The sequence below is a fragment of the Nesoenas mayeri genome, assembly GCF_963082525.1.
Source record: "Nesoenas mayeri genome assembly, chromosome: 5".
Taxonomy (NCBI): domain Eukaryota; kingdom Metazoa; phylum Chordata; class Aves; order Columbiformes; family Columbidae; genus Nesoenas; species Nesoenas mayeri.
In genome coordinates this window covers 64,867,571-64,893,267 of record NC_137548.1, presented here as the reverse complement: position 1 = coordinate 64,893,267, position 25,697 = coordinate 64,867,571, and the positions used below count along the sequence as shown (strand labels likewise).

At 38.1% G+C, this 25,697-nt stretch overlaps 1 protein-coding gene across 1 annotated transcript in view; it reads left to right on the top strand.

Annotated features, from left to right (window-relative positions):
- The window catches only part of NELL1 (neural EGFL like 1), a gene marked incomplete at both ends in the record, with an annotated part of 271,483 nt that overhangs the window by 152,958 nt on the left and 92,828 nt on the right, over nt 1–25,697 (top strand). The window contains one exon of the mRNA XM_080346184.1: nt 12,988–13,110. Within this exon, the coding sequence (XP_080202310.1) occupies nt 12,988–13,110 (123 nt within the window). The remainder of the gene's footprint in view (nt 1–12,987; nt 13,111–25,697) is intronic.

Below are 25,697 nucleotides of genomic sequence, written 5' to 3'. Positions count from 1 at the left end.
GCGATGAAGCCGGTGAGGGGTGTGGAGCTTAAGTCTGATGAGGGGAGTCTGAGGGATCTGGGGCTGGGACCGTATTGCTGTCTACAACTGCCTGAAAGGAGGCTGGAGCATGGAGGGGGTTGGTCTCTTCTCCCAAGTAGCAAGTGTTAGGACAAGAAGAAATGGCCTCAAGTTGCACCAAGGGAGGTTCAGACTGGATATGAGAAAAAAAGTTCTTCACAGAAAGAGTTGTGAGGCATTGGAACAGGCTGCCCAGTGGCTGAGCCGCTATCCCTGGAGGGGTTAAAAAGGCATTTAGATGAGGTTCTCAGGGACATGGTTTAGTACCAGAATTAGGTTATGGTTGGGCTCGATGATCCTGACGGTTTCTTCCAACTGAAATGATTCTATGATTATTTGCTAGCTCTTGTACATACAAGCTATCCCTGAGATGTCAGTGGTGTTCCAGCATGTCATGATGTTTACCTGTCACCTAACAGTGACAGACGTCAGGTTTTTGTTTCGATTCTTAACTTTTTTGTTTCAAATGGTTCAAATATTCCAAATCCAGTCTCTTTCTCATTCTTCTTTGTTGGTAAATAATTTAATTTCATTAGAAGTGTTTTGCACTGGCATAACATCTTTCTAAACATCACTTTACAAAAGAGGTGGCAAAAGTGTCCTAGTGCCTGAGTGACATAGTCAGTTAATGAGAGAGAGGTCTGGAATTCAGATTGTGCCAGATGTTCTGACCCCTGGGTTGTGCTTTCTCCTCTGGGCATGTTCTGCAGGAAGGTCTGTGCTTAGTTTAGCTAACAGCATCATTGCTCCTTTTTCTGATCTGGAGTGCTCTATATAATCCTGCTTTTCTTCCCTGGAATAAATGCTGGAATTAAATTTTAAGCAGTACAATAGCATGTGGTAGGCACAGCTACGTGTTTTGTGGAGGTCGTTGTTCTTTCCAACTTCGCCATTGCTTGGTTCTCATGACTCATTTTCTCCCTTGTTTGACTTTATCTCACTTTTTCTAGTGAAACGTTCTAATGTTCCTCCTGAAGTTTCATGCTTCCTTCGTGATTTGTGGTCATTTAACTCCACTTTTTCTGCCTCATGGGTGCATATACACGAATCTGTTTTGTCAGTATTAGGTACTCAAGCTAAATACGGAGTTCCATTGTGCCACCTTCTGTAAATTGATTTTTGCAGGTATTCCTCACACCTGGTGCTTTGCTTCTTAATTATCTCATGCTTTGCCCGAGGCTGAATGATTGTTGTACCCACAGCAGAGAGCCTTTGGGTGGTGCTTTTTTGAGTCAGTCACTGCTTAACACTGAAGAGGGACTGAGAAAATTAGTGTGACCTTATCCCCTAGAGACCCCTGCTCTGAATGTCCAGTGTGTTTCTGCAGTGCTTTCCATGGTGGTTGATTTTAGGTACTGCAGGTTACTGCCTCAATCCTCCCTGAAATTATAAGTAGTTTTTCTTTTTGAAGAAAGACATCTTACTTGCATCATCCGTTTTCATGGATAATATTGTACCTAAATCCCTGCTTTTCTTACATAATAATACATACTGTTTGTTATTACTTTTCTGTGACTTTTAAAATGCATTTGAAGCAGAAGTCGTTAGAGAATAATTCCCTGTTTGAGTGAACATCAACGAACCATACATATTTTTTCAGTCTCATGGATGGTATTTTTGTGTATCTAAGTAATTTTTGTTAATTTTTACTTGACTGACAAAAGTGCAAAACAAGTTGTATTGTCATTAGCTTTTGGTAAGTTAGATGTGAAAGCCTGAGGAATGCAGAGCATATAAATTCATATAAATTCTGTTTGATCTGGCTTTTGTCTCAGCAGTAGAATCTTCATACTGTGCAGTGTTTTGCTGATATAAGAAGGTATAGCTGCATCCAAAGGAACTCAGGTTGTGATCTTGTCAGATCTCATAAGACAAGTATGGTCTATTGTGATTGCTGTTATGGTAGAATATCTCCAGGGGAAAATATAGGTGCCTTAGGAGATGATGATGCACTAGTTGCCACTTCTGCTTTCAAATCGAGATTGATTCTATGTGTTGAGAGTAAATATCATGCTGAAGTTGCACACTTTGAGGGGTAAAATGATTTGATCACTTCTTTCCATGTGAAAATTCCATGGTATTTTTGTGAGGCTAAAAGGAGTAAACTTGAAAACTAATACACAGGTATGACATAAACATACATTTGTGGAAGTTAGGTTTTCAGCACTCTGAGGGAGCAACTGTTTAGTAATTTAGGTGCCTAAGTACTATCTTAAAAGCCAGTTTTTAGACATACATTTTTAAGAACGAGTCAGCTGAAACTAGGCAAGTATTCTCTTTATTTTCAGTAAGAAGCAACGGTCCATTTCTACTCTGTTGAAAGCTTAAAGAGATCTGACTCCATCCTTTTTGCAGCATTTGCGTAATTAAAAAATGGTACGTAAAACATGAAGGTGCTGAGTCTGCTTGACTCTAACTTCGTGAACAGAAAACTTAGAAAAGTCTGCTAAGTCTTTGTGACTTTCCTATCACCTGCAATAAATGCTCCAATGCTCCACAAGCCTTTTCATTGCATCTCTGATAGATGCAAAGGAATAATACGTCTCCTGTCCTCGTTATACTTGCTCTGCTACAAAACCTTACCTGTGATTTTATGTCTTCTTATGTCAGCAGATCGACACATCTGTCACACATGCGGGTTCATTTAGAAACAATTCCACCTTTCTATGTAGCAATAGCACTAATAGACTTTTGTGCAAGTTTGAAATAGGGTATGTATTGCTTTTTGCATTTTTTTTTTAATGGTGAAGCGAAGGTATCATGGAGTTCTGAAATCTGAAACTCATCTGAACTTGTATCACCAATGTCAGCTCATCAAGCCATGATGAAACGTTGGCTAAAAGTTGCGTCTAAAGGTCTATTTCATACTTTTTGTATTAGTGATTTCAAGATTTCTGCAAACTAAAGCTTGCAGCTATTATTGAACTGAAAATATCTGAAAGATGAAGTTCTGATATCAACTTCATAAAATATGCAGTTTTTACAATATTATGGATAAAAAGCAGACTGTTCTTTTAGATTAAGTCATATTGCCGCATAAATAAATCAGTACCGTATTGCTTTAGGGTTTCTTTTCCAATACAATGCAGGTACTTGGACCATATTCAGCTTTTAGCAACACAGAGGCGAAATAAAACTGTATTTTAAGATGAAATGGTAGCGGGCATCTCTCCTGAAAGCTGTAAATTAAGCAGTGGGAACTGACAGACAAATCTCAGTTTTTCAGATTGCGTCATTACGTGTGATTTCTTTATTTCCCTAAGTGAATGTCTTGTCATTTAGAGAAGCTGAGAACTTCATAAACTGTTTTTTTACCATTCCTCTATCAATATTAATGTCACTGCTCCAGTCTAGCTGGAACTGTGTAGTTGCTCTCTTTCAGCGTGGTACATCACATTGACTTCAAGGCTTTATTTGCTCTCTGAACGAAATTCTCTGCTTTGTAATTATGTCAAGAAAAACAATACTTCCAAAAATTTGGAATAACTGCTGGTTTACAAATATATATATATAAATGGACACAATCGACTTGTGGATCTGGGCCTGTGATTTGGCTTTTGTGGGGCTGACTGCTGATTCCACTAAAGTCAACTGTAAAAATCACATTGACCATTTGGAATCAGACTAAAGGCCATAGAAGGTGCCTTGTAAAATTCCAATGCCTTGATGGCAGACTGGTTAGTGGAAAACACAGGGATTGTATTAGAAGTTTAATATCCAATAATGATAATCAAGATGACCATATTGCTTAGTGTATTCTGATTCAAATACATTGATTGCATTGTAATTCAGGCATGATAATATGTCTTATGTGAAGTACCATGGACCTGTGCTCTGACCATTGCACTTCAAGGCCATACAAAATCTGGAATTTCTTCTGGCTTCCTAAAATAAATGAATAAATAAATAAATGAGTGGCATGTAGACCGAGTTACTGCAAACCTTTAGACATACAGCGCATGAACTGGTTATTCTGGTTCATAAATCCAATGAGGAGAAACACTTTTAAGATGTTTTGTTTCTTGCAGATGAGATCGTAGCCATTGGCTCTTCAACATCACGTGTTTCCCATGTGTACAATTTTAAATTTTTGATAACTTTCTAAACAATTTCTTGTTCCTCTGAGACTTTCACTTAATAATTTTAAACCCTTAGTCTTAAAAAAGGGGTTTATATCAGGCTGTGTTTCATTAGGAATATGTTGTCTGCTCCCTTCACCCTGTGCAGAAGTTTGCTTAATGAGAGAGTCATTCTGAGCTGTAGGACCAGAAATGGAGCTCTTATGCTCTCTATTACCATTAAATTTAGGAATTACTCTGAGTCTGTAAGACTGAAAGCTGACTACTTAGTTTTAGTGCTGAAAGATCATCTCATCTTCATGGAATTGAGCCTCAGGCTGGAAGACTGAGTGGTCTGGATGTGCCAGCTCTTGACTTAGTGAGAAACTGTCCCTGCAAAAAAACTTGTTCATTTGCCAGCTCTTCAGGATATAAAGATAACAAAAAGAGTTTTTTGACAATGAAGTGTGGTTTGTTCCTTAGTGGATTTTTCTTTCATTTGCATCTTTAAATTCGCAATACGCAGATCTCCCCAAACGCTTGCAATGAGCTTCCTGTCTAGATCTGATCTGAATTGCATTTTCTGCCTGTCTCCAGGCTCAAAGTTGGGTGGCAAGTTTTAGTTCAGGATACACATTGCTAATGACAAAGTTGCCTCAGCTATTTTTCTTGCATGAGAAATATGTTCAGATGGAAATTATTGTGGATTATTAATTGTCCAGCACAATTATACAAGCTGTCGTAATGTGCGGTGTATAGGTACTGATTTTTTTCTTAAGATCCCTTTTCAGTGTTAGGCAATTGACAATACAACATCCAGACATGAATAATCTGGCTTTCAAAAATAAGTCCACAAAACTGCAATGAAGTGTCCATTTCAAACTAAGGGTATGTCAGATGCATTGCCGTTTTATTATCAGCCTGCTTGTTTGTTAAGGATACATCCTGAAGTTTCTGTATGTGTCAATATTGTTATTATTTCGTGGTATATATGACATATAAGCCTGACCTTGAATGTATCCACAGATCATGTTAGTTATAATAGATATTAAGTGCATGAATAAGATTACATTGGTTTTGTTTATGATCTAATATTACATGACTGCAAAGAAGATTTAATTGTCATGTGAAAATCTAAACGAAACCAAATATTAATTAGAGTTGAATCACTGAGACAAATCTCAGGGATTCTAAATACCAGTTTATGAACATGAATTTTTTTATTTTGTTACACTGGTTTCTAGACAGTCCTAAACAGATCAGTTTATTAGAATAAATTAGAACAAAATAAAATAAAAAGAATAAGCTTGGCTAACATTAGTAGTTTATTTCATAAACTTGATTGCAAATAGGTGAATGTGATTAAAGTCTAATGAGATGCTAGAAAACCAAAGAAAGAATTTTAGTTTATAATTCAAAAGGAAACATTCAAGAGGTTTTATTCAGACAGGCGACTGCATGCACATTCAGAATTTTATATTCAAATTAAATCCCACTATTTCTTCCCAATTACCCAAGAGTAACATATGTCTGCTCTTTCAGAATGCAGTCTAAATAATTCCACGTTTAACACCAGAAGCTGTTCGTTGTGTTGTAAATTACAATAGCATTTTAGTGTCTTATTAAAAGAAGTGCAAATCCGATATTTCTGCCAGTACTTTTTATGTTTAACTGCTCCTAAGGATAAAGCTGCAGCATATCCTTATGTGGAGGAACAGCGGCGCTATTCTGAGCTACATCCTGTTCCTTCTTCCTGTGTGACTGAAGTGCAGAATGGGCATAAACTTGACTTTGTTTCTTTAATTCTTGTGAGCAGGGAAAAATACAGTTGTGTTGTTCAGGTTGTGATGGTGCTTTGTGTGGGTTATTTTTTTGTGTGTGTCTGTTGTTGGGTTGGGTTTTTTTTTTTGGTGGCTTTTTTGGCACCTTATTTTCCCCCGTCTCCCTCAGGTTTGTCTGGAGTCACAATCAGCTGTTACCTTTTCACCAGCTTACCATCTGCAATGTCATTTCTTGTTTGGTGTATGCATCTTGTTTCTAATTGCCCTGATCTTCTAGGGGAAGTTCTTCCCGTGTGTTCAGAATAACGCTTCCTTTTATTCAGTCTATTTTAAACCTATCCCCTTTGTTTCATCAGAGCTTCTTATGAGCTGAAATTCTGATTCCACTAAGTCCACAGCTCTTCATAAATACAATTTTTTTAATCTCTTATTTTGAAAGCCTTAATTATTACATAGGCATTTGAATCCTAATGCCATGCAACAAAGCATTACTGCTTTTGAGAAGTATTTGGATAGATGGCTTTCTCCCTTCTGAGTTTTCAAGGGCCATTACTTTACTGGTGCCAGATAACTAATTAATTTTACATTAGGGCATATATTCTATACAAATGGCCTCTGTGTGAATAAACAATAGTGGCATCTGATGACATTGCTATTCCGTGACTATTGTAGGTCTCTTGGCGTATAGAAATGTTGCGGTATTTGTTGTTACACACCAGTCTCTTCTCAACAATTTAGAGACAACCTTAGATTTCCTTTTAGTGTTGTAAATACAAGAATAAATAGAAATAGTTGGAATCTTTGGACAATGTTTTTCAAAAATAAATGTTTTATTATTAAAGGATGAAGGCTTGGGGGAACTAATGGAAGAAAATCCCTACAATAAGAAAATTGTTTCCATCTTGTAAGCAAGTTTAAATTGGGGCCTTTTCTTGTAATGAGAAGTGAGAGTAGCTATGGTGAGAGACCCCTCAATGGGATATGTCTCCAGTAATTGCATTCCAATGTCGGTCCTTTTCTCAAAGAGCATCTTTATTTAAAGAAAATAAAGGTAGTCACTCTTGCTGAAAAATAAATCTGGTGTCAGATGTACCTTTTAGAAATTATAAGTTTGAAATCCATTACGGGCTTTCGAACTGTGCAAGGGAAAGCTATTCTGATGCTCCAGTTAGTTATGACTCTTGAACAAAAGGTTCTTAGCTTTACTGTGTGTTGTTTGCTGTATGTTTTCAATCTATGCTTCTAATTTTTTATTAAATATTTTAGATAAAGTGTACAACAGTATAAGTACTTGAGTTATTCCAGGCATGTGCAGAAAAGAAAAAAGAAGAGAAAGCTAAGGCAAAGTAGATCTGGCTTATAGAGCCCTTACAAATCCAGTAAATTATTTTTATTTCTTTCAGTATGTGAAGTGGAAGCGTCTGGAAATTGTGTAGTGCCTCTGGAAATTAAATTTTTAAAAATAAATGCACAAAGTGTAAGCAAAGTCCACCTTTGTCTTGTATAAAGAATAGAATAAGATTTTATTATTATATTTACTTCTTTAGTAAAAATGTGGGTATTTATAATACCACAAACTTCAAGAGTATATAAATATGCCATTTTTTATTACTCACGGTTTTTCTGATGCTAAATTGTCAGAGCTTCCTAGAGCCTTTCACAAACACTGTATTTCATGTACATACAGATGGAGAAAATTTGTATTTACCTATAATTGTTTATTTATACATTTAGGTATTCACAAATACATGACAAATATATCTTTTTTTACTTTGCAGTATGTTCTGGATCATTTTCCTATAGCTGTTTTTACTCACAAATACTTTTGCAATATGGTGTGGAGGGCTTCATGCAGAATATGTTACCTCAGGCAGACAAAAGTCTTTCACTGCACCCCCAGAGCTTTTCCTACCGCGTTCTCCCAGTTCAGTTGAGCCCAGAGCAGATGCTGTTTTCCAAGTATCACAAAACACAAGTAGCTATGGGATTCCTCAGTAACATTAAGCTAGAAAAATGCGGGTATGGAAGATTTGACAGAAATACGGGCGCCTGAAGGTTTCTGACTTTTTCGTCCTTATTTGAATATTCTTATTTCTACTTGACCCACCAGCAGGGTTATGTGTGAGTGGTGGAGCTGCTGGAACTCTGGCTCATTTGGGGTAGGCAGGAGCTGTTACAACCTGCAGGTGCTTTGACTTCGTTAGCTTAAATAGATACCTGTGTTTTGAAGACAGCTAAAGGTCTCTTTAAAATTTAAGCAGGTGGCTTCACAGCTGAAGTGCATCATGATTGATTATTCTGCCATTGCTGAAGGTGCAGCTAATGCAGCTATTAGCACAGGCTTGACCTTTTGTAGTGAATGCTCTTAGATGCAGAGTTTAGTTGTGTTCCTGGTCTCCTGCTGCCTCAGGTATTTTTGAACTTGTTTTTTCCATTTGTGAGCTGTAGATGTTGGCTGCTGGTGTTGCAGATGTTGGAGTCTGTGCTGTTTGCTTGGCTGGGGTGGGTCTGTCTGTCTGTCTCCAATACCCTCACAGTACAGGGGGATGCAGTGTGGGGATGCCATATGGTCAGTCTGGTAATTGTGTTTATTTCAGCAGTTTTTTATTAGTTTCGTGTTACCGAGACTTTAACAGGAAATGGTCCGTGTGTTTCCATTGCACTGTAACTAGTTTCTTCACTGGGATTTCAGGAAAAAGGCAATATTGCATGTACCCATATATCAATGTGCTTATAGACCAGCCAGTGTTTTGGTATAAAATGGTTTTCTGTGATTTGTAGGATGCATTGGTGCTTTTTGTAATAGGATATGCAACTAACCATCTCCTTGAAACTGCTTTCTGGTGAATTAACTTTGCTATTTATGTGATTGTTATCTCTGTAAGGCTATGTAATATTGAAATGAATCTTGTCAGACAGCTTCTGAGTATTCTAATCATCAAGATAAACTTCTTTTTTATTAGGTTGCCTGTGAACAAAGCAGAGATAACTATAGTACTTATCTTCAGCCACTGTGTACATGTGGTCATGTACCACTACCTACATTTAAACATCAGTGTCCCCAGACCCTTGGTGCCATCAGAGGGGACTTCTGTTCATGTTGATGCCATTTTAGTTGCCTGAGGTGAGCAGTTCAGTGGGTTGACTTTCCAGGGACAGCTTTTTCTAATAGAAGTTTTCTGCAGAGATTTTATTTTAAAGGCCTTCATTCTTCAAAACTGAAGCATTGCTCAATGTGTGCATAGAGGACACCCACAGCTGATACACCATGATTTCACAGTCATACAACACAGGTGGCAGAGAGATGATTTTGTAAAAGGATGACTGATTTCTCACCAGTGATCTTTTGGAGGCTGATGACCATCCTCAGCCTGAGGATAAAATGAACTTTACAGTCATTGCTCCACAAGCTGGCCTGGTTCAGGTGTGAACTCAGAAAATAAGACACTCTTGAGGCTTCTGGAAAAGTTCATGAAAGCTTTTGGAAATTCTAGAAGGATTTTATCCAGAAGGAAAATGTTGGGTTTTAATGTGCAGTTTGCTGGCCTTAGCTGTAGCTTGGTGGATAGGAAATAGGGGCAGGTGAGCTGAAGCTCCTCATCTCTGCTTGCAGGAAAAATAAATGTAGTACAAGATAAAGAAGCAGTTCATATTTGAGTCTTTTTTTTTCAATAGAAGACTGATGTCCTTTAATTTTCTGTAAAATCTTTAGTATTTAAGGATTTCAGAGAATGACAAATAATAATAATAAAAAAAAATCTCATAATATTGTGTATAATGGGGAAAACAGAGCCACAAAAATAACTGATCTCTTTTGCTTTATCAAAGACAAAGCTCAGAATAGAGGTGGCAAGAGCCAAGATTCCTGCTTAACAGGACTACGAATGCTGAAGAAAATTTATAGATTTCCTAGATAAGTTAACTTGTCTGTAATCAAAGAATGGTACTGCGGTTGTAACTGTTCCGGAAAGGTACCTGTTTCTTGAAATGGATATTAATAATCCAGGGGAATGAGTGTTGAGTGAGGGAATTGCATCCTGCAGTACTGTCCTTCCCAGCGAGCTTGCCAGTTCTTTTTGTCTTTGATCATAAGCTCCTTTTGTGTATATTATATAACAAGTAGAAGTCATGGAGAGATGGATGACTTCAATCAAACCTGATGACAGTTTCATTTTGGAGCATGGCAGTGTATTTATTTCTATCTATATAAATATGTGTGTGTGTAAAAAAAAGTTAAGAATGACTTTTGGTTTTGTCTTTTAGAATAAACCTTTCTTGTGTTTCTCATTTTCAGCTGAAAGGGAAATTGTCGAAATAAGATGTGGCTTTGATATTTTTGTCTCAGCTCTACCCCTCTTTGCAGTGACAGTGTTTGTGACTCTTCTCACTTGTTTCTCAGGTCCTGTCTTTGATTGCTCTCTAATCAGATAGTATTTACCAGAACATTAAAGCAAAAGCAGGTTCTGTTTGATGTGCTTGAATGGGAGATTTTGGAAAGTGATGTGGGTAAGTAAGTGGTGATCTTTGCAAGTTAGCCGTCATCTCCTTTGAGTTTAAACAAAACATGAGCCCACCTTCTGTGCTGGCTACCCAATTTGAACCCCAAGCGCTCCAAAGGATGAACTCTTCTGAGGGAGAAGGAAACCCAAGATAACTCACTACTGACAGAATCGGAAGGATTTTTCCATCTGGAATCAAAGATTTTGGTAGCTTGACAGAAAATCAATGCTTTCTCATTCTTATTAGGCCCGTAGCAACATCATCTGTAGACATCTCTACACGAGGGGAAAATTTCATTTAAATTTCCCATCGTTGCAGCCATACTGCTGCTTAGAAATCTTGGGATTCCTCATGCAGATGAGGTTCCTTTAGTCCTCCTTGTGCTAGAAGCATCAGGATGTCTCATGAAGGACAGGTTCCTGTGGTCAGATTTGTTGCTAACTCTTCAAATGATATCTCCTTAGAAAAAACTGACCTCTGTTTTAATATGACTGTGGAAATTCAGCTTCGTCAATATTAAATCTTTTCCGTATTGCCAGCATCTGCACATCTGCAGGAGTGGTAAATATAATGATTTACATCATCTAAGTCCTAGAATAACATAATAGAGTATAATCTGTTGCATATTTTGGAAAAAAAACCATGTATGTTACCCCTGGGAAATCTTTTGTTTATACTTGAAGCGCTGAGAAGGTAATAATCTAATTTTCGCAGTTGTTTGAGTAGGAATGTTCTTGTGTGTACAGAAGCCTGTCACAAAGTCATTCTCATTATAGTTTGAACATGAACACGTGAAAGCTAATGGCAATAACTAATAAAAGTAGGGATTGTGGAGGGGGGTGTTTAGCCTCGGTTGCCTGCTGAGCACTTCACTGGGGCTTGGAGCTCCATAATCTTGTGTCTGACCCAGCGGTCTGAGCACCCTGAGACTGGGGTGGCAAGAATAAGGCTGTGGTATGCTTCAGAAATAATGGAGACAACAGGCAGCCCTTGAAGAAGTGTAGCAGAGGGTGTAAGGCATCTGAAAATTGGAGAGGAGCTGGAGTGAATTACTAAGCAGAGCTAGGGACCAGCATAAACTAACAAGAATAAATTTAAGGCTGAATTTATCAGCTCAAGCCAGGCACATTTGAGTGTGTGTGGATGGGAGTTTCTTTCTAAAAGCAGAGAGTGAGCGAGCGATGTATTGTTTTGATGTTCTTTAAAAGAAAATGGTTGCAATCCATATTGTTTTGCTGTCAAATGTATTTGAAAAATAGAAAACATATGTCAGATCTATGTTCTGCAGATAGTTGTCAATGGTGTTCCAGAAGTGTTTACTCTGAAGGGTTCCTTGGGATCCACTATTCAAATCCATATATGTCTTGAGTTATCTTGCAATTGGCTTCCATTCCATCCTCTGGTAAAGTGAGGCCATGGCAGAGGTTAACTTCAGCCTGGTGAGCCCTGTGTTCCTGTTGCTCTCAATGGAAATGCTTTTCCAAATAGTTAATCAGAGTCTGTAAAAACGAGTATTTTACTCATGTTTTAGAGGCATGCTCTTTCTCTGTGGTCTACAGAAGGCTAAATTTAGTCTGTAGTCCTTTGAAAACCCCTTATCCACTGCTATATGTAAGCAAATCCCCAATTCCAGAGAGGAATGCCTTTTACCTCTGTGTGTATGGATACCAGCCTGATGATTGCGGTTGCATAAATGAAGACTGTTGAGAAGGGTTCCAGATTCTGATTTTTGATTATCCCTTGCCCTTTGTATGAACAGACATTTCACTTAAGCCATTTCATTGCACCTTCTTGATTCCACTGAACGAAGCTGTAAGTCCACCAGTGCAAAGGTGTAAAATATTCATGTTTTCTTTTTGAAATCCTACTGCATGAGGGAAGCTCTTAGTAATTACAGGAAGAAGCAAGGAACTTCAGGGTCAGGTAACTCACCACCTCTGATTCTTTCCTAGAACAAAATGTAGCAGGAGAGTAAAGTGCAGGAGCAGCAGCAAATTGGGCTCAGTGGCAGCAGTTAAGAGTTGTAGGATGAAAGCAAAATATGGCCCATTTGTCTGGGAGTCCTTTTAGGGTTCAGTGCTATGAATGGTACTCTAAAAATATAAAACATTATTACAGTCTGTTGGAGAAGGAGTCTAGCTCGGCATGGATTAGAGCAAGTGGCTGTGACACCTGAGCTGTGTATTTAAAGGGTGCGCAGTTGAGGTCCCTCTTATGTTCACTTACTGTGTATTTATGGTTGTTACTGTTGGTGAGGGGCAGTGATGTAAAGGTTTGTTTTCACAGCAGATATTTTTTTGTGGTAATATTCTTCATTGGTTTTTATCACAGGTGTACTTTGCCTTTTCCCAGTTTCTTTTTTTTCTACGTCTTTATTCTTAAATAATCTACCGTCCCCATGCAGATGATGTTGAGATTGGTAACTGAAGCAGATCCATAGCTGACTCCCACACCGAGTTCCCAGTGTTCAGCCATTGGGGCAACCTCATTATTCCCTTGGTATTCAAATGCTGCATCATCACCCTGAAAAGCTCACTGTCTCTTGTGTAATTTTTTCATGTATATATATCTATTTCCCCCCCTTATAGAGCACGATGAGTGTGGCAGCGGACAGCACAACTGTGATGAGAATGCAATCTGTACAAACACTGTCAGGGGACACACCTGCACCTGCAAACCTGGATATGTGGGGAACGGAACCATCTGCCGAGGTGAGTCTGTTAGTCTGGCAACACCGGCAAAGTGGGAGACTCTATGAATATTTTCTGACAGTCACCTGTGTTTTGGTAACTTGTGATGGCTGGATGCTGTCAATGGTTTGCTGTAAGATTTACCATCTGGAAAATGGGAGTGTGCATGGAGATGATGGGAATTGATTCGTGTGTAAGTTTTCAGCAAGAAGAAAATATTTTTGGAATGCTAGAAGAAAAGTACTTTTCATTTACTGTCACCAAATACTATCATTTGAACTAGTATCTTTCACCTTTAAATGAGTTTATTGTTTTATAAACTGTGGGTGGTATGTGCTGTCACCTTTGGCTTTTAAAGCTTAATCAGATGCCCTTTAAATTAGGATAATTGTCTTTTATACTAACATCATATAGTTGTTATTTGACTACTCACAGCAGAACAGGGATTTTATTTTATCTTTAAATGTGAATTTTGAAGATTTCTCTTTTACATAAACAAGAAATAGTGATAGTCAGCCATGCTTTTTGTGAAGTGGTAGGTCATTTATTAGGGGTGTTTTTTTGGCTTTGTTTCTGTAGAGGAAGAGAAGCAAATACATTACATAAAACCAGAGGAGAGAATATATTAACTAAGTTGGCTTAGTGAGGGCTGTGTCATGAATACTAGTGAGTTGTAACTCATGCATTTATGAATTATATTTGTCTCATAAAAAGCTATTTTTTGTCTGGGGTTGCATACTTTATGGTTTTTTAAACAGACTAGCAGTAATGGAAAAATAACTTTTAATTTTTTTGAAAGGACAACTACTGCAATTGGGGGACGTACAGGGTAAAATATTCTGTACTTAGTTTGGGAGCATGAGTGGTTTGGATATTAATTTTCCAGAAAGTTCTAAATTGGCTAAGCGGTGCCTTTAAAGGAGAAGGAAGATTGATGTCATTCATGTTTCAAGATTAAGTTCTTCACCAAGATTAGCCTGTCACCTGCTGAATTATCATATGCCATCTGATTGCCTTTTGATATTACTCTTTTTGGGTACTGTCCATCCACACAAGAGCATTACTGTATTTAAAACAGCTAAATGATTTGTAAAGATTTAAAAAGGAATACAGAAATGTTATGAAAAGGGTGGGCAAGTTCAATCTTGATCTGTGTTGAAGATCAACAGGTGATACTGGGGAGAAATTCGTTGTGTATTTTCAGTCTTTGGTTACTGTGAATGCAAATTGCAGCATAGACAACTCTAGTTAGAGGGAATTCTGACCAAGCATCATGTCTGACTGTGATTTGTTTTCTTTTCTGAGCGTAATACAGCAAGATAAACCCTTAATCATATTTCTTTGAAAAAGGGATATTTGGATTACTTCATAAGAAAACATATTTTCACACTGTTTTTCTTCATTTGGACACCTGCATATTTGGTTTAATGTGCCAAAAGCTCCAAGTGAAACTCCTACTGCATATTTATTAATCTGGTCGTGTTGAAGTAATGAAATTTCACTAGAGAAATGCAATAATGTTTCTTGCCCTCAAAGTTGTGTTGAAATCTGAGCTGTGGATAAAATATGTATTACACATATTCTTTTAGTGTGCCTTGGATTGCACACATGAGTGTAGTTATAGTTGTCTTTTTGAGATAGATGTCCATGGAAATAGAGGAAACAAAGTGCTTTCTCTAGGTTCTGACTGGGAAGAACAAAAATTGAAAACAGGGGATTATAGAAAGGGGGTTTGTAGTCTCATAATTATTAAAGTCACTAGGGATAAGAATAATCTGACACTGCATGGAACAGTTATTAATGCAAACCAGCTAATATTAGAATTGTGTGCATTTTTTTGAATAGGAAAGTAGAGGTCTGAGATTCTCAGCCTGTGGTTCTGTTCTCTCTCTGTCACTTGAGTTTTTTACAAGTTTGGACAGCTAATTTGAGAATCTTTCTAATTGTACCCACAGTAGCACCAGAAACATCACTTTACCCCTTTTTTTCCAAGTTTACCGATGATATGTTGTGAGTGGAGTCTGGCAAAAACAAGCAGGTAACAGAAAAGTTCTCAGTTACCAGTCGCATTGCACAAGTGCTGAGGTTGGCACAAGGAAAGAGAGGTGGGGACATGTTGGGACAACGGCTTTTGTTGTCCTATAATGATTTTGGGGCTTTATCTTTAGGTGATACAAATGGCAAAAAAAATAGACGTAAGCCAAGGTGACAAGTTTTGTCTGATGGTATCATAAACATTTCTCCTTGAGTCATCTGTAAGTGCTTTATAAACCTTTACATGTTATAGATCTGTGCATATACAGAACTGTTGTTCCAACCACTGCTGAAATAACATCTCTGTAGTTCAATAAGACATCTTATTAATACTGTCCAACAAAACCATTAATAGAGAAATGATAATTCGATGATGAGAGAAAAGAGCTGGCTTTGTGCCTGATTCTGCAATCTATTACAACAATCTATTTTAGCAATGTTATAACAAAGAAAACCAGGGTAATGTTCCTCTTTGACTTTACTGGATAACACTGTGATAGTCCTTATAAAAAACCCAGAATACTGCTATTTGTAGTTTTGAAAATAAAATGTATGTGTAGTTAAATTAAATTGCGTGGTGAACTACTGGTACATATAATTAAATTACTCTGGCAGGAATTTGTGATGTTTGCATTTTTTGTGAAAAGTATGGAGAAATAAAAAGGCCAGACATAATGTGGATATTAATATTATGATTGCTGGGGATTTAGAAGTAAAAACAAATATTGAAGAGGAAAGCAAATATTAAAAAAAACCCAAACCAACCTGTGTAATCACACTGTCCCACTTCTTGAGCAGAAAAATAAATTACATGCATAAGGAATTGCTTTACTGTAAATGTGGCGGATGAGACTATGCAATTAAGGACTTGATTGTGTCAAACTAGATGTGAAAGATCTTATGAGGGATGATGGAGAAAAAGGGTGCAGACCAAGAGCAAATGCACTTCTGCATTAAAATAGGTGCTGCTACAGTTGAAGTGACATAAAAATGGAAAGAGAAGTGGAGAAGAACACAATAAAATCTTCATAGATACCTAGTTACCAATATATAGGCAGTGAGACCATCTAATAGAGACAAGTAAGACTTATTTCCTATGGATGCTCTCAGTTTTGGGGTAAGAATTGGGCTTTGGCACTTCAGGAAGACACTGAAATCTTGCCAATAGATCGGAACAGCAGAAGGATGACGTGACCTGAAATGACAAGGCAGGACAATGCTCTGCCATCACCACTAATGAATTTGACAGCGTGCTGGATCCAGAATCAGTCAGATTATATCTTAGGATCTCTTCAGAAAATGAAAAATGAAATAGGGAAATCTTTCCTGGAAGAAATTGCAGCATTAAAGACAGAGGACAGGGATATAACTAGTTGAATAGAGATTCTGAACCTACACATTTGTTAAGTTGATCTTTTCTATGCAAAAGAATTGAGAGTGATTCAGGAAACAGGAGAAGTTGTGGGTGGGTAATGGGAGACTCATGCCATGCCCGTTTACTGGAATTCTTTAAATGATTCATAGAATTCATAGGTAAGGGTGTGAAATAAGGACAATTGTAGCAATTTTGCCAAACTTAAGGATAGAATTGAATAATGCAGCATAAAGGCAATTGACTTAGGGTAGAATGGAAAGGTGCTAAAATTGGTTTAGCAGCCAAGTGTTCTACTTAAAGAGAAAGAAAAAAGGTGTGATGGGCAAATGAGTACCTGGTACAACATGGCACTTCACAGTGTCCCTGTCAGGATGGACCCTGGGGGGAATCTGTGTTTAGCCGCTATGGTCAGATGAAAGAAGTCTTATCTTCCTAGGACAACCAGGTTTATGAATAACCCATCACCTGTAGACAAGGTGCAGGAGTAAAAGTCTTTTATGTATAAAATGAATAAAACTCACTGTCATGACTCTGGCTGAAGAAGCAAGGATACTGAATATAGAGATACATATCGCTTTTAGACTAGAGAGGCTCTTGGTCTGTGTCTGTGTGACAACTTGGCAGGGCTTGAAGCTGAGGGGCTAGAAAACGTGTCCAGGGAAAACATCTTTTTCTGCTTTTTGTCTTGCTAAGTTCTAGTTCCAGTTCCACTTGGCAGCTTTGCACCACACGCTGTGGAAGTGACATGTTGAAGCTGGATGTGCCATTTGTTAAAACATAAAGGACCTCATGCTCCACCATCTGCTTTACCTTAGCGGGATGGAAGCCAGAGGTTGTTTGCTGTAGGACCCACAGTTTAGCAGGAGCTTATTTAGGAGCTTGTGCCTTGTACCACTGACTGACGTCAAAGAAAGGAGCCCAGGTAAATTGAAACATCAGCTGGTTTCCTAAAATAATTGATGACATTTGGGATTAAACCTTAAAGCCGCACTCACCAGGTTTGGTAGGGGCTACAGATTTGAGTTTCTACTTGAGCAATGTGCAAGTCACCATCAAGGTTTTGTTGCAATCAGTTGTTTATTTTGTCCAAGAAGACCTAGATATATTATACAAGCTTTGTCGTAACTCTTGATATTTTGTTCCAAATATTCATTGTGAAGTATGAATTCTGCCTGTTGAAGTCCTTACATATTATTAGAAAAACAGAGTGATGTTGAATATATTTGGATGGTAAAAAGGGGCAGTTGTTCTGAAACATGGACAAGGTGTGTTTGCTAGTCTTTTTTAAAAATGTTATTAAATATCTCTGTACTGGGGAATGAACAGAAGGCTAGCACTTAAACAAGTGCAAATATTTTTCATTGTACTTCGATATTTTACTTGTATAGTCTGTCTAACAGGTATATTTAGTGTGCTATTAATATCTCATTTAGTGGTTTCTACTGAGTTGCAGATTTATTAGAATGATTAAATGAGGTGGATTTAGTTACAGTCATAAAGCTGAAGGCAAATGTGTCCAACATGACTGATGCCTGGGCAGGGAAACACCAGGTACTGTGAAATAAAAAGCAAAACAGTGTTTATTCTAATTAGTATTCAGGTTGTAGAATGGCTTATTTCTGCCAGAGTATAGAATATGATTTCTTTTCCTTGCTATATTCTTCTGAAGCATTTCAGGGGGAAACACTTAAAGCATTATTACAACTGAGTGTATGGCGGAGTCTTAAAGATGAAAGCCATTATTTTTAAGTGGCTCAGTTCTTCTGGTGTATTCTGGAAATCCAGATTGGTTTCTTAACTGTAGTGCATTTCTTCCTATATATTTGCCTTGGGAGGTGTGTTTGAGAAGCGCAGTTGTTACTGATGAACTTACCGGTCTCTTCATTAAGAACTTATTGGGAACTTGATATGGAAAGTAACCAGGTTTTGAACAGATATTCTTATATTTTATAATATAGTGGGAATAATAATATGGAGTCTTTATTCATAATACACTCAGAATATTTACTGATGACCAGAATAGGTCATGAGATTGAAAATTGTTTCTGTTGGACATAAATCAGTACGTTGGCCTATTTTACACTGTTTTTATCACAAATTGTAATTGGATAGACATGAACATTGGAGAGTCTAAGAACTTCATTTCATTGTAATTTTCTGTGTTTCCAAGCAAGTACTTTTTTTAGAGTAATTCATAGTCTGAAATATATTTAATAATCTGAAAGACATGCCCATGAAGGAAATTGTATCTCTTCCTATGTGTAGGCAGTAGAGTTATAGTATAGTAAATATATGATTAAAGGCAAAGAAATTTTCATCTCTTAGTGAAATTTTACCTGCTATGAAAAATAGACATTATTTATAGTAAGACCTTAAAAAGGAAAGCAAATCAATCGGTCTCTGGCTATTTCTGCTTTCCATCTTCTGCTTTTTTGGTGTCCCTCGTACACTGACAGGAGCAATGCTAAGGTAAATTAACTTTAAATGCCAGCAGGATGGGACAATCAGATGTACTGATACCTGGATATTAAAGCATATCAGATCACTGTAAGCTGACTGACACTTATTTTATGGGGTTTTTGCATGCGTGTCTGTTGGAGGTGGAGTTGAAAGCCTTTATGGGGTGTTGGAGTGAGTTATGAATAATATGTAGGCCAACACTAAAGTGGAGAGGAACAAACGCGTTTTTCCCCATAGCCTTTGCTTTTTTGTAGTTGAAAGGCTTTGAATGGTTGATGTGCCTTATTGCGGCTTTAATTGCTGTTTTGGTGTAATATTCAAAGTTCTTATGAAAGAATATGGGAGTTTTGACTTGTGCTGAGATTCTCATCTTCATTCTTTGTGCTTTCCTTTGTGTAGTTTTTTAATACTTAATACGTTGAGAATAAACCAACACAAATCAGATAGATGTGTTCACATACAGTTTGGTGTCACTTGACACATGTGGAAAATGCCATGGCAGGTGTAGGACATTGCATGGATAGTTATACTGTTGGGCTGAAGCATTCTAGTTGTAACTGATTTAATAATTTAAAGCCAATATGCAGATATACAACAGTGCAAATGGAATTCTTATAGATTTTTCTAATTCTAAAACTAGCAGGAATGAACTTGGAATCAAGGCAAAATGATTGAAGCAACTAAATTTTCTATAGTCCTAAATCCACTATATTAATAAAAGAGTTGAAGTTTTAATGTAAGAATCTTTGTATTTCTGTTCATGATTAGATAGTTATTGAGTGCAGTATGTTTATTGTAATTACTAGGTTTGTGTGTTGTTTTTTGAGTTATATAAGCTCCCTTTGTAAATTATTTGCCACGTACTTTTTAAGCTCATTCAATTCTGATGTTCCTGGTTTGGTTTTGGCCTGTAACAATTTAAAATAGTTTTGATGAAATTAAGGTGATTTATGATACTTTTTTCTTGCCCTTGAAATGTCATTGCCTAGATTTAATTGTGTGAGGTGCTGAAATTCAGACATAATTATTTTTGCATTAAGAACTATACTGTACATATCCACCACTATGGAGTCCAGTGTTACAGGCTCTGTAAAGACACAATATTCCCTGCTGACTGGATCCTGTTCTATGTGTGAGAATGTTCCAGATGATTTAGAATGCACATCAGTTATGGAAATAGATCATTTAAAAGCCACGGTTAATGCAACTTGTCAGAATCCAGATCCTGATGTCTTTGATGTCACAGATTGTCTCACTGCTCTAGATATGTAGGTAGTTTAAAAAGCACGTAGCGCTCCTTTGTGCTTGCTAGGAAAATGGTCTGGTCCAGAGCAACTGTTGTATGTGTGTAAAAAGATGGCAATGCTGTTGTTACCTGCTGATGAAATATTTAAAACTTGATCTGACAGATTTTTCTGCTTGTATGAGTAAGTCCAAAAGGCTCAGCAGACCTTCTCATGAATGTTTATGAGGGTTTCCAAGTTCAGATTCTGAACTGGAGATTCTCCCGTTGACTCAGTTGTTTATTGTCTCCTGTTGCTTTGGTTTACATTGGCTTGTTTAGCATCAGCAGTTCACTCTAGGGTCTCAGTCCTATATGGCACGTACAAAAGAATTGCAAGGTGATGACAAGTTGAGAGATATGTTCCTCGTGATCTTCTGGGCAGTAAAACCGAGTTGTATAGGAATATGGGACTGTTTCAATATTCAATACTTTCTCTTTTAAAAGAGTAGGAAATAAAAGCAAAGATGTGGAGGTTTTACTTTATATTCAGTGCCTGCACCATGCACTGTATTTATTTTGTACACACTGTTTGAGGCCATCTCAATGAGTAACTCCTCCTGTTTGCAGCAGGTGTGTCACTGAACCCTCGAGGAGCCCAGTCCAGGGTCTCCTAAAGTTAGCATGAAGTTTTCTAATGCTACTAGAATGGTTCTTTCATGTTATCCAAACTACTATATTTTTCTTTCTTCTTGTAGGATTAAAATCTAAAATTTGAACAAAGTTTATCAGTTATCAAGTCTTTAAACATGCCTGCATTCAAAGGACTCATTTGCTGTGCTCTACTGCTTTTTTGACAGTAGAGCAACAGGCATTGTGGTCAGATATTTGATCTGCAGTACTGGCTGCTTTAAATGTGTAATCCTTATGATGTGTGAAACCCAGTCTGTTTAGATCTATGACTCTCTTGGCCTGCCCTGGGAGTTTGCCATGCAATTATTTGGAACAAAGTACTTATTTTTTCCATGGTGGCTGTGAAAAATCAGTTGAGTAAGAGCATCTTGAAATAACTTGCTGCACAAACCCCGTGGCAGCGTGGGCTTGACTCTGTGCCGCAAGAGAAACACAATAGCAATAGCAGCACAGAGCTCAAATCAGTTACAGCGTGCAACCGTTTCAGGATTAATGTATATGGAACAGGCTCATTAAAAAGCAAGAGGATGCCCAACCCATGAAATTCTTTCCGTTCCCTGTAAAACATGGCCAAACCATATTGAAAAGTGAATATCAATACCTTGCTCAAATGTAAAATAAGAACATTGCAGCTCTTGTTTTTGACAACAGTAGTACCACCGCACAGTCATCCCAATGCGGGAGGAATTACTTTTTCACACAGCACACAATAAATCTGGAGAACCCTTGGTCACAGGGTGATGAAGAGGCTACACAGATGGAAAAAGCTGCTGAACATCAGAAGAAAATCCCAAACAGTGAGTGCACGGTGTTTGTTCTGAGGAAGGTCATGGGGAATCCTTAGGAAGCGTCACCAGATCTGTGCTCTCTGATTTCCCTTGACGTTCATTAGGGGCTGTAGTCAAAGAAAGGGTAGTAGGCCCTCTGGAATTACCTACTTGGTGTATTTTAATGTTGTTCTGGCTGAGATTATTATTAGAACAATCCCTTTTGGGTTAGTATAGTACTAGTGATTCATTTATGTATTATTTTATTTGTACAAAGAAGTCACTGAGATTCTCAAAGGAGCTTTGTGGGGCTGTTCTTTACCATAGCAGTGGAACAGTCTCCAGCCAGAAAGCTTTCAGTTTCCTCTTCCTATGAATTTCCCACACTACAGTAAACCAAGGTAAAAACATGAAGTGATTTGTCAAACGTGGTACACGCAGGCAGTATGTGATCCAGGATCTGGACTCTGTTCTCACACTGACAGATCTGTTCCTCAATGATTAGGCTGTGATTTCTCTACAGAAACTATTGAAAGTATTTTCAAAATATCTAACGAATGAAATAACAAAAAAATCAAGACTCCAAAATCAAGCATTTGGGGATATTTAAAATGTAGGTCACCTATTTGGTTGTAAGTCACTTGTATCCACTGCTGAAAAACAGTCGTTACTGCTAAAATCACAGGTGTCGTGGGTTTTCTATGATAGCTCTGCCTCATTCAGTGCACAGTACAGACACATCAATCAGTGAAAGAGATGAAGTCCTGGAAGTAGCTATTCAGTGTGTGTTATTTTTCTTGTTCTTTGTGTGACCCTATTACTATTCACTACCGTCCCAGTGTCTGTACTGAATTTAGGACGTTACCAGGTCCTTCAGAAAACAGTCTATATTGCTCTTATCAAGTGATTGCAATGGAGTGAAAATGGACCTTAGTTGCCTCTACATTAGTGGGAAAAGGGATTCAGTTCCAGGTACCCAGACAAGTGTGTTATGCTTAATTTTCCCCTCTGCAGCTCCCACAGTCCTCGTTGTCCTCCCGTTCCTTCTGCTCCACAGCTGCATCTTTCCTCTGTGGCTTTGTCCTCTCCTGCCTGAGTCTGGCTCGTGGACCATCATGAAATGTAATGGATGCTGGAAGAATATTAAGAGTGTGTGATTAAACATTTACAAACGGACGTGAATTGGCCCAATTTGGTTGGATTTTCAGAAACATGGTCCTTCAAATCTCTGTCAAAGTGGAGGGACAGGGGAGAGTCTATTAAAAAGAAAAGTCTACCTGTTACTTAGATCAAGAAATAGATGGATTTTTTTTCCACAATGCAGCTTCTGGTAGATACCTAGCATGGGAAAATCTTAATGACGAATGGTTTACTTGAGCACATCACCGAAAATGATATTTTACAGTAATGAAAACTTGGATTGCCCTGTATGTAGGTATTACTTAGTTTGCATGAGTTATGTTGGTTGGCTTACTAGTTTTGGAGGTTGCATTTATTTGTCGAGCACTAGGAATGGCAAATCTGGACGCCGTGCAGGATGTTTGGTGGAACGATTTGCATATTTTTGTCTGGAAAGATTTTCCAATTCAATTCCTTCACAGTGGTTCTGGTGTTTTAGCCTCTGCAAAACTGAGGCACCCCTGTGTGTGTATAGAGTTCTTATCTAAAGTGTTCAACAATAAAAATAATAAATGTGGCTACGGTAAGCGAGCATATGCTAAGTAGAAGACTAATAGCAAGCTTAAACTCTATACTGCGAATGGTACCTGAAAGAAATGTTGCAGTGAAAAAGAATCTATTCCAGAACCTACTACTAAAAAAAGCAAATGGTGCTTTGAAGATTGTATCATCAAAATGAATTATATTAGGTGAATTCAGTACACAAACTACAAGAATGTGAGTTAAAATAACTTAGAACACAATAAGTGCAGAGGGAATTAGAAGTTCAAGTGAACCAAGTGGAGGTGGGGACTCAAAGGGTCCCACTTTTCAATGTGATTTAAAATTCAGTCACCCAAGAGTAAAAATGAACAATTTGTATGTCATAAAAATGAAGAGCTTTTATTTAGGTATTCCTGAAGGGCCAGAGCTGTGTGACCTATGTTGTTATTCTGCCAATAAATACTTGGGCATCTTAGTGTGTCACCTTGATGGGGCTTGTGGTTTTCTCTCTTTTTTTCTGTTATGTGCCTGAAGATGGGAATTGTCAGGGTGGATTTTTGAAGCTGAACTTCAAAACTGACTATTTATTTGAAGGCGACATGCTACACAGACACATCAAGCAGGGCTTGAAACTCTAAAATGATGTAAAATTTGCAAGCATACCTTTGTTTAAGAAAGTGAAAGCAATACACATCCATATCTTTATGCACGTCCATCTTATCCACCTTCATAGCCTGTTCATTATGTTATAGCCTCAAGGGCATAAGTATATGCCACCCATAGATTATGGGATGCATTTGCTGCCGCTGATGAACAGACTGGGTAACTGTTCTCAACTGCCACTTGTACTATGAAAATGTATCCGCCCAATCCCTTGAGCAGAGGATTTCACAGTGTCTGGTGGCTTCGCGAAGGAGCTGCTGTGAGCAGAGAGCCCTGGGATGGAATAAAATGGCAGTTGGGTGTGGAGCTACTAGAACACTTAGAGTTTAAGTAGGCAATATCCATTCCTCTGCATCAATTATAATAGTTTATGGATACTCATTAATATGCCACATTTATTACTGAGACACATGGTTGTACGGTTTTCCTGACACCTATTATTTCCTCCCTCTGAACAGAATAAAGGAAACAATAGTCGTCTGACATTGCCATGACATACGTTATTTCCCAATAAAAGATTGAGGAAATCAAATCAGTCCTGCATGCACAGCCCAGTATTCCCTAAGCCTTTGCAGAGAGGCAAGTGAGAAAATTCTTAATGTGGTAATTTTAGACCTGACTGAGCAAGGTATGTGTTTAACTAAAAATCAGTGATTGACTCCAATGAGACTACTTACATAATTAGCCACTTGGTTTTATAGTTTCATGCTGAATATGTGTTGCTGTATTTATTTCACACGGGTTAGGATAAACACAGTCAGTAAGCATTTATCTTTTGCTGTGGGTGTCAAGGGGAGGTTGAATTCATCACATCTGAAGAAAGGATAACTGAATAGCCAAATCCACCTATCACTTATCTTTGAATCCTCAGCAAATAGAGTGGGCTTAGAAGAAGATTTAGAAGCTAATTTTCAGTGACATCACAGAGAAGTAGTCGGAGCCAAAATAAAAATGAGTGGGAATCTGTAAGTGGTTGCTAATGGTTATTGCCAAGTATTTTGAGTACTCTATTATTTATTTATTCTTTCACTGCTATAAAAGCACTGGAATTCAGAAATGGCTCGGATGTTAAGGTCTGATCCACTGAGTATTTATACCCGTTGCATCGAATGTTCATTGAGTGAAAGAAAAAGAAGCGAAAAAGCACCTGCACACAGCCGGAGTGGAGGACAAGCAACATTCTTCCCATCTTATGGCTGCTGGCTGTAACCACTCACATGGAATTACGCATACTTGCGCCTACTTTTCTGCTCCCATGTTTCCCACGTGCTCAGTTTTTTTTAAAGGAACAGAGTTCTGGGTTTAGTTTCTTTTAGAGTGAGGATTAACTCTCACACTTCCTTCCTGGACAAGCTCTTCAGCGTCAGACAATCACTCAGGCCATTGGTGATAACGTGTCCCCTTTGCCTTCATTCACATGGACCTGGGTGGCTTCAGGTGAAGGCTCTTTGTGGAAGTCATTGCTTTCTGTGGGACTCCCATCCCAGCTCTTGGGACACTTGGCCGGCAGGACAGTAGGGTTGGGATCCCCATATAGACTGAGGCAGCTTCTTTTCTGCTTATTCCACCTCATTGTGTGCCCGAGGTTTGGGCAGAGTCTCAAAGCTTCTGTGCAGAACACGGGTGCCTGGTGTTTCTGATGGGGCTCAGAGAGAAGACTTGAGGAGGGGTCCTGAATGGCATTTTTACATGTAGTCACCTAAATTCTGTCCACATTGCATTTGAGGCGCAC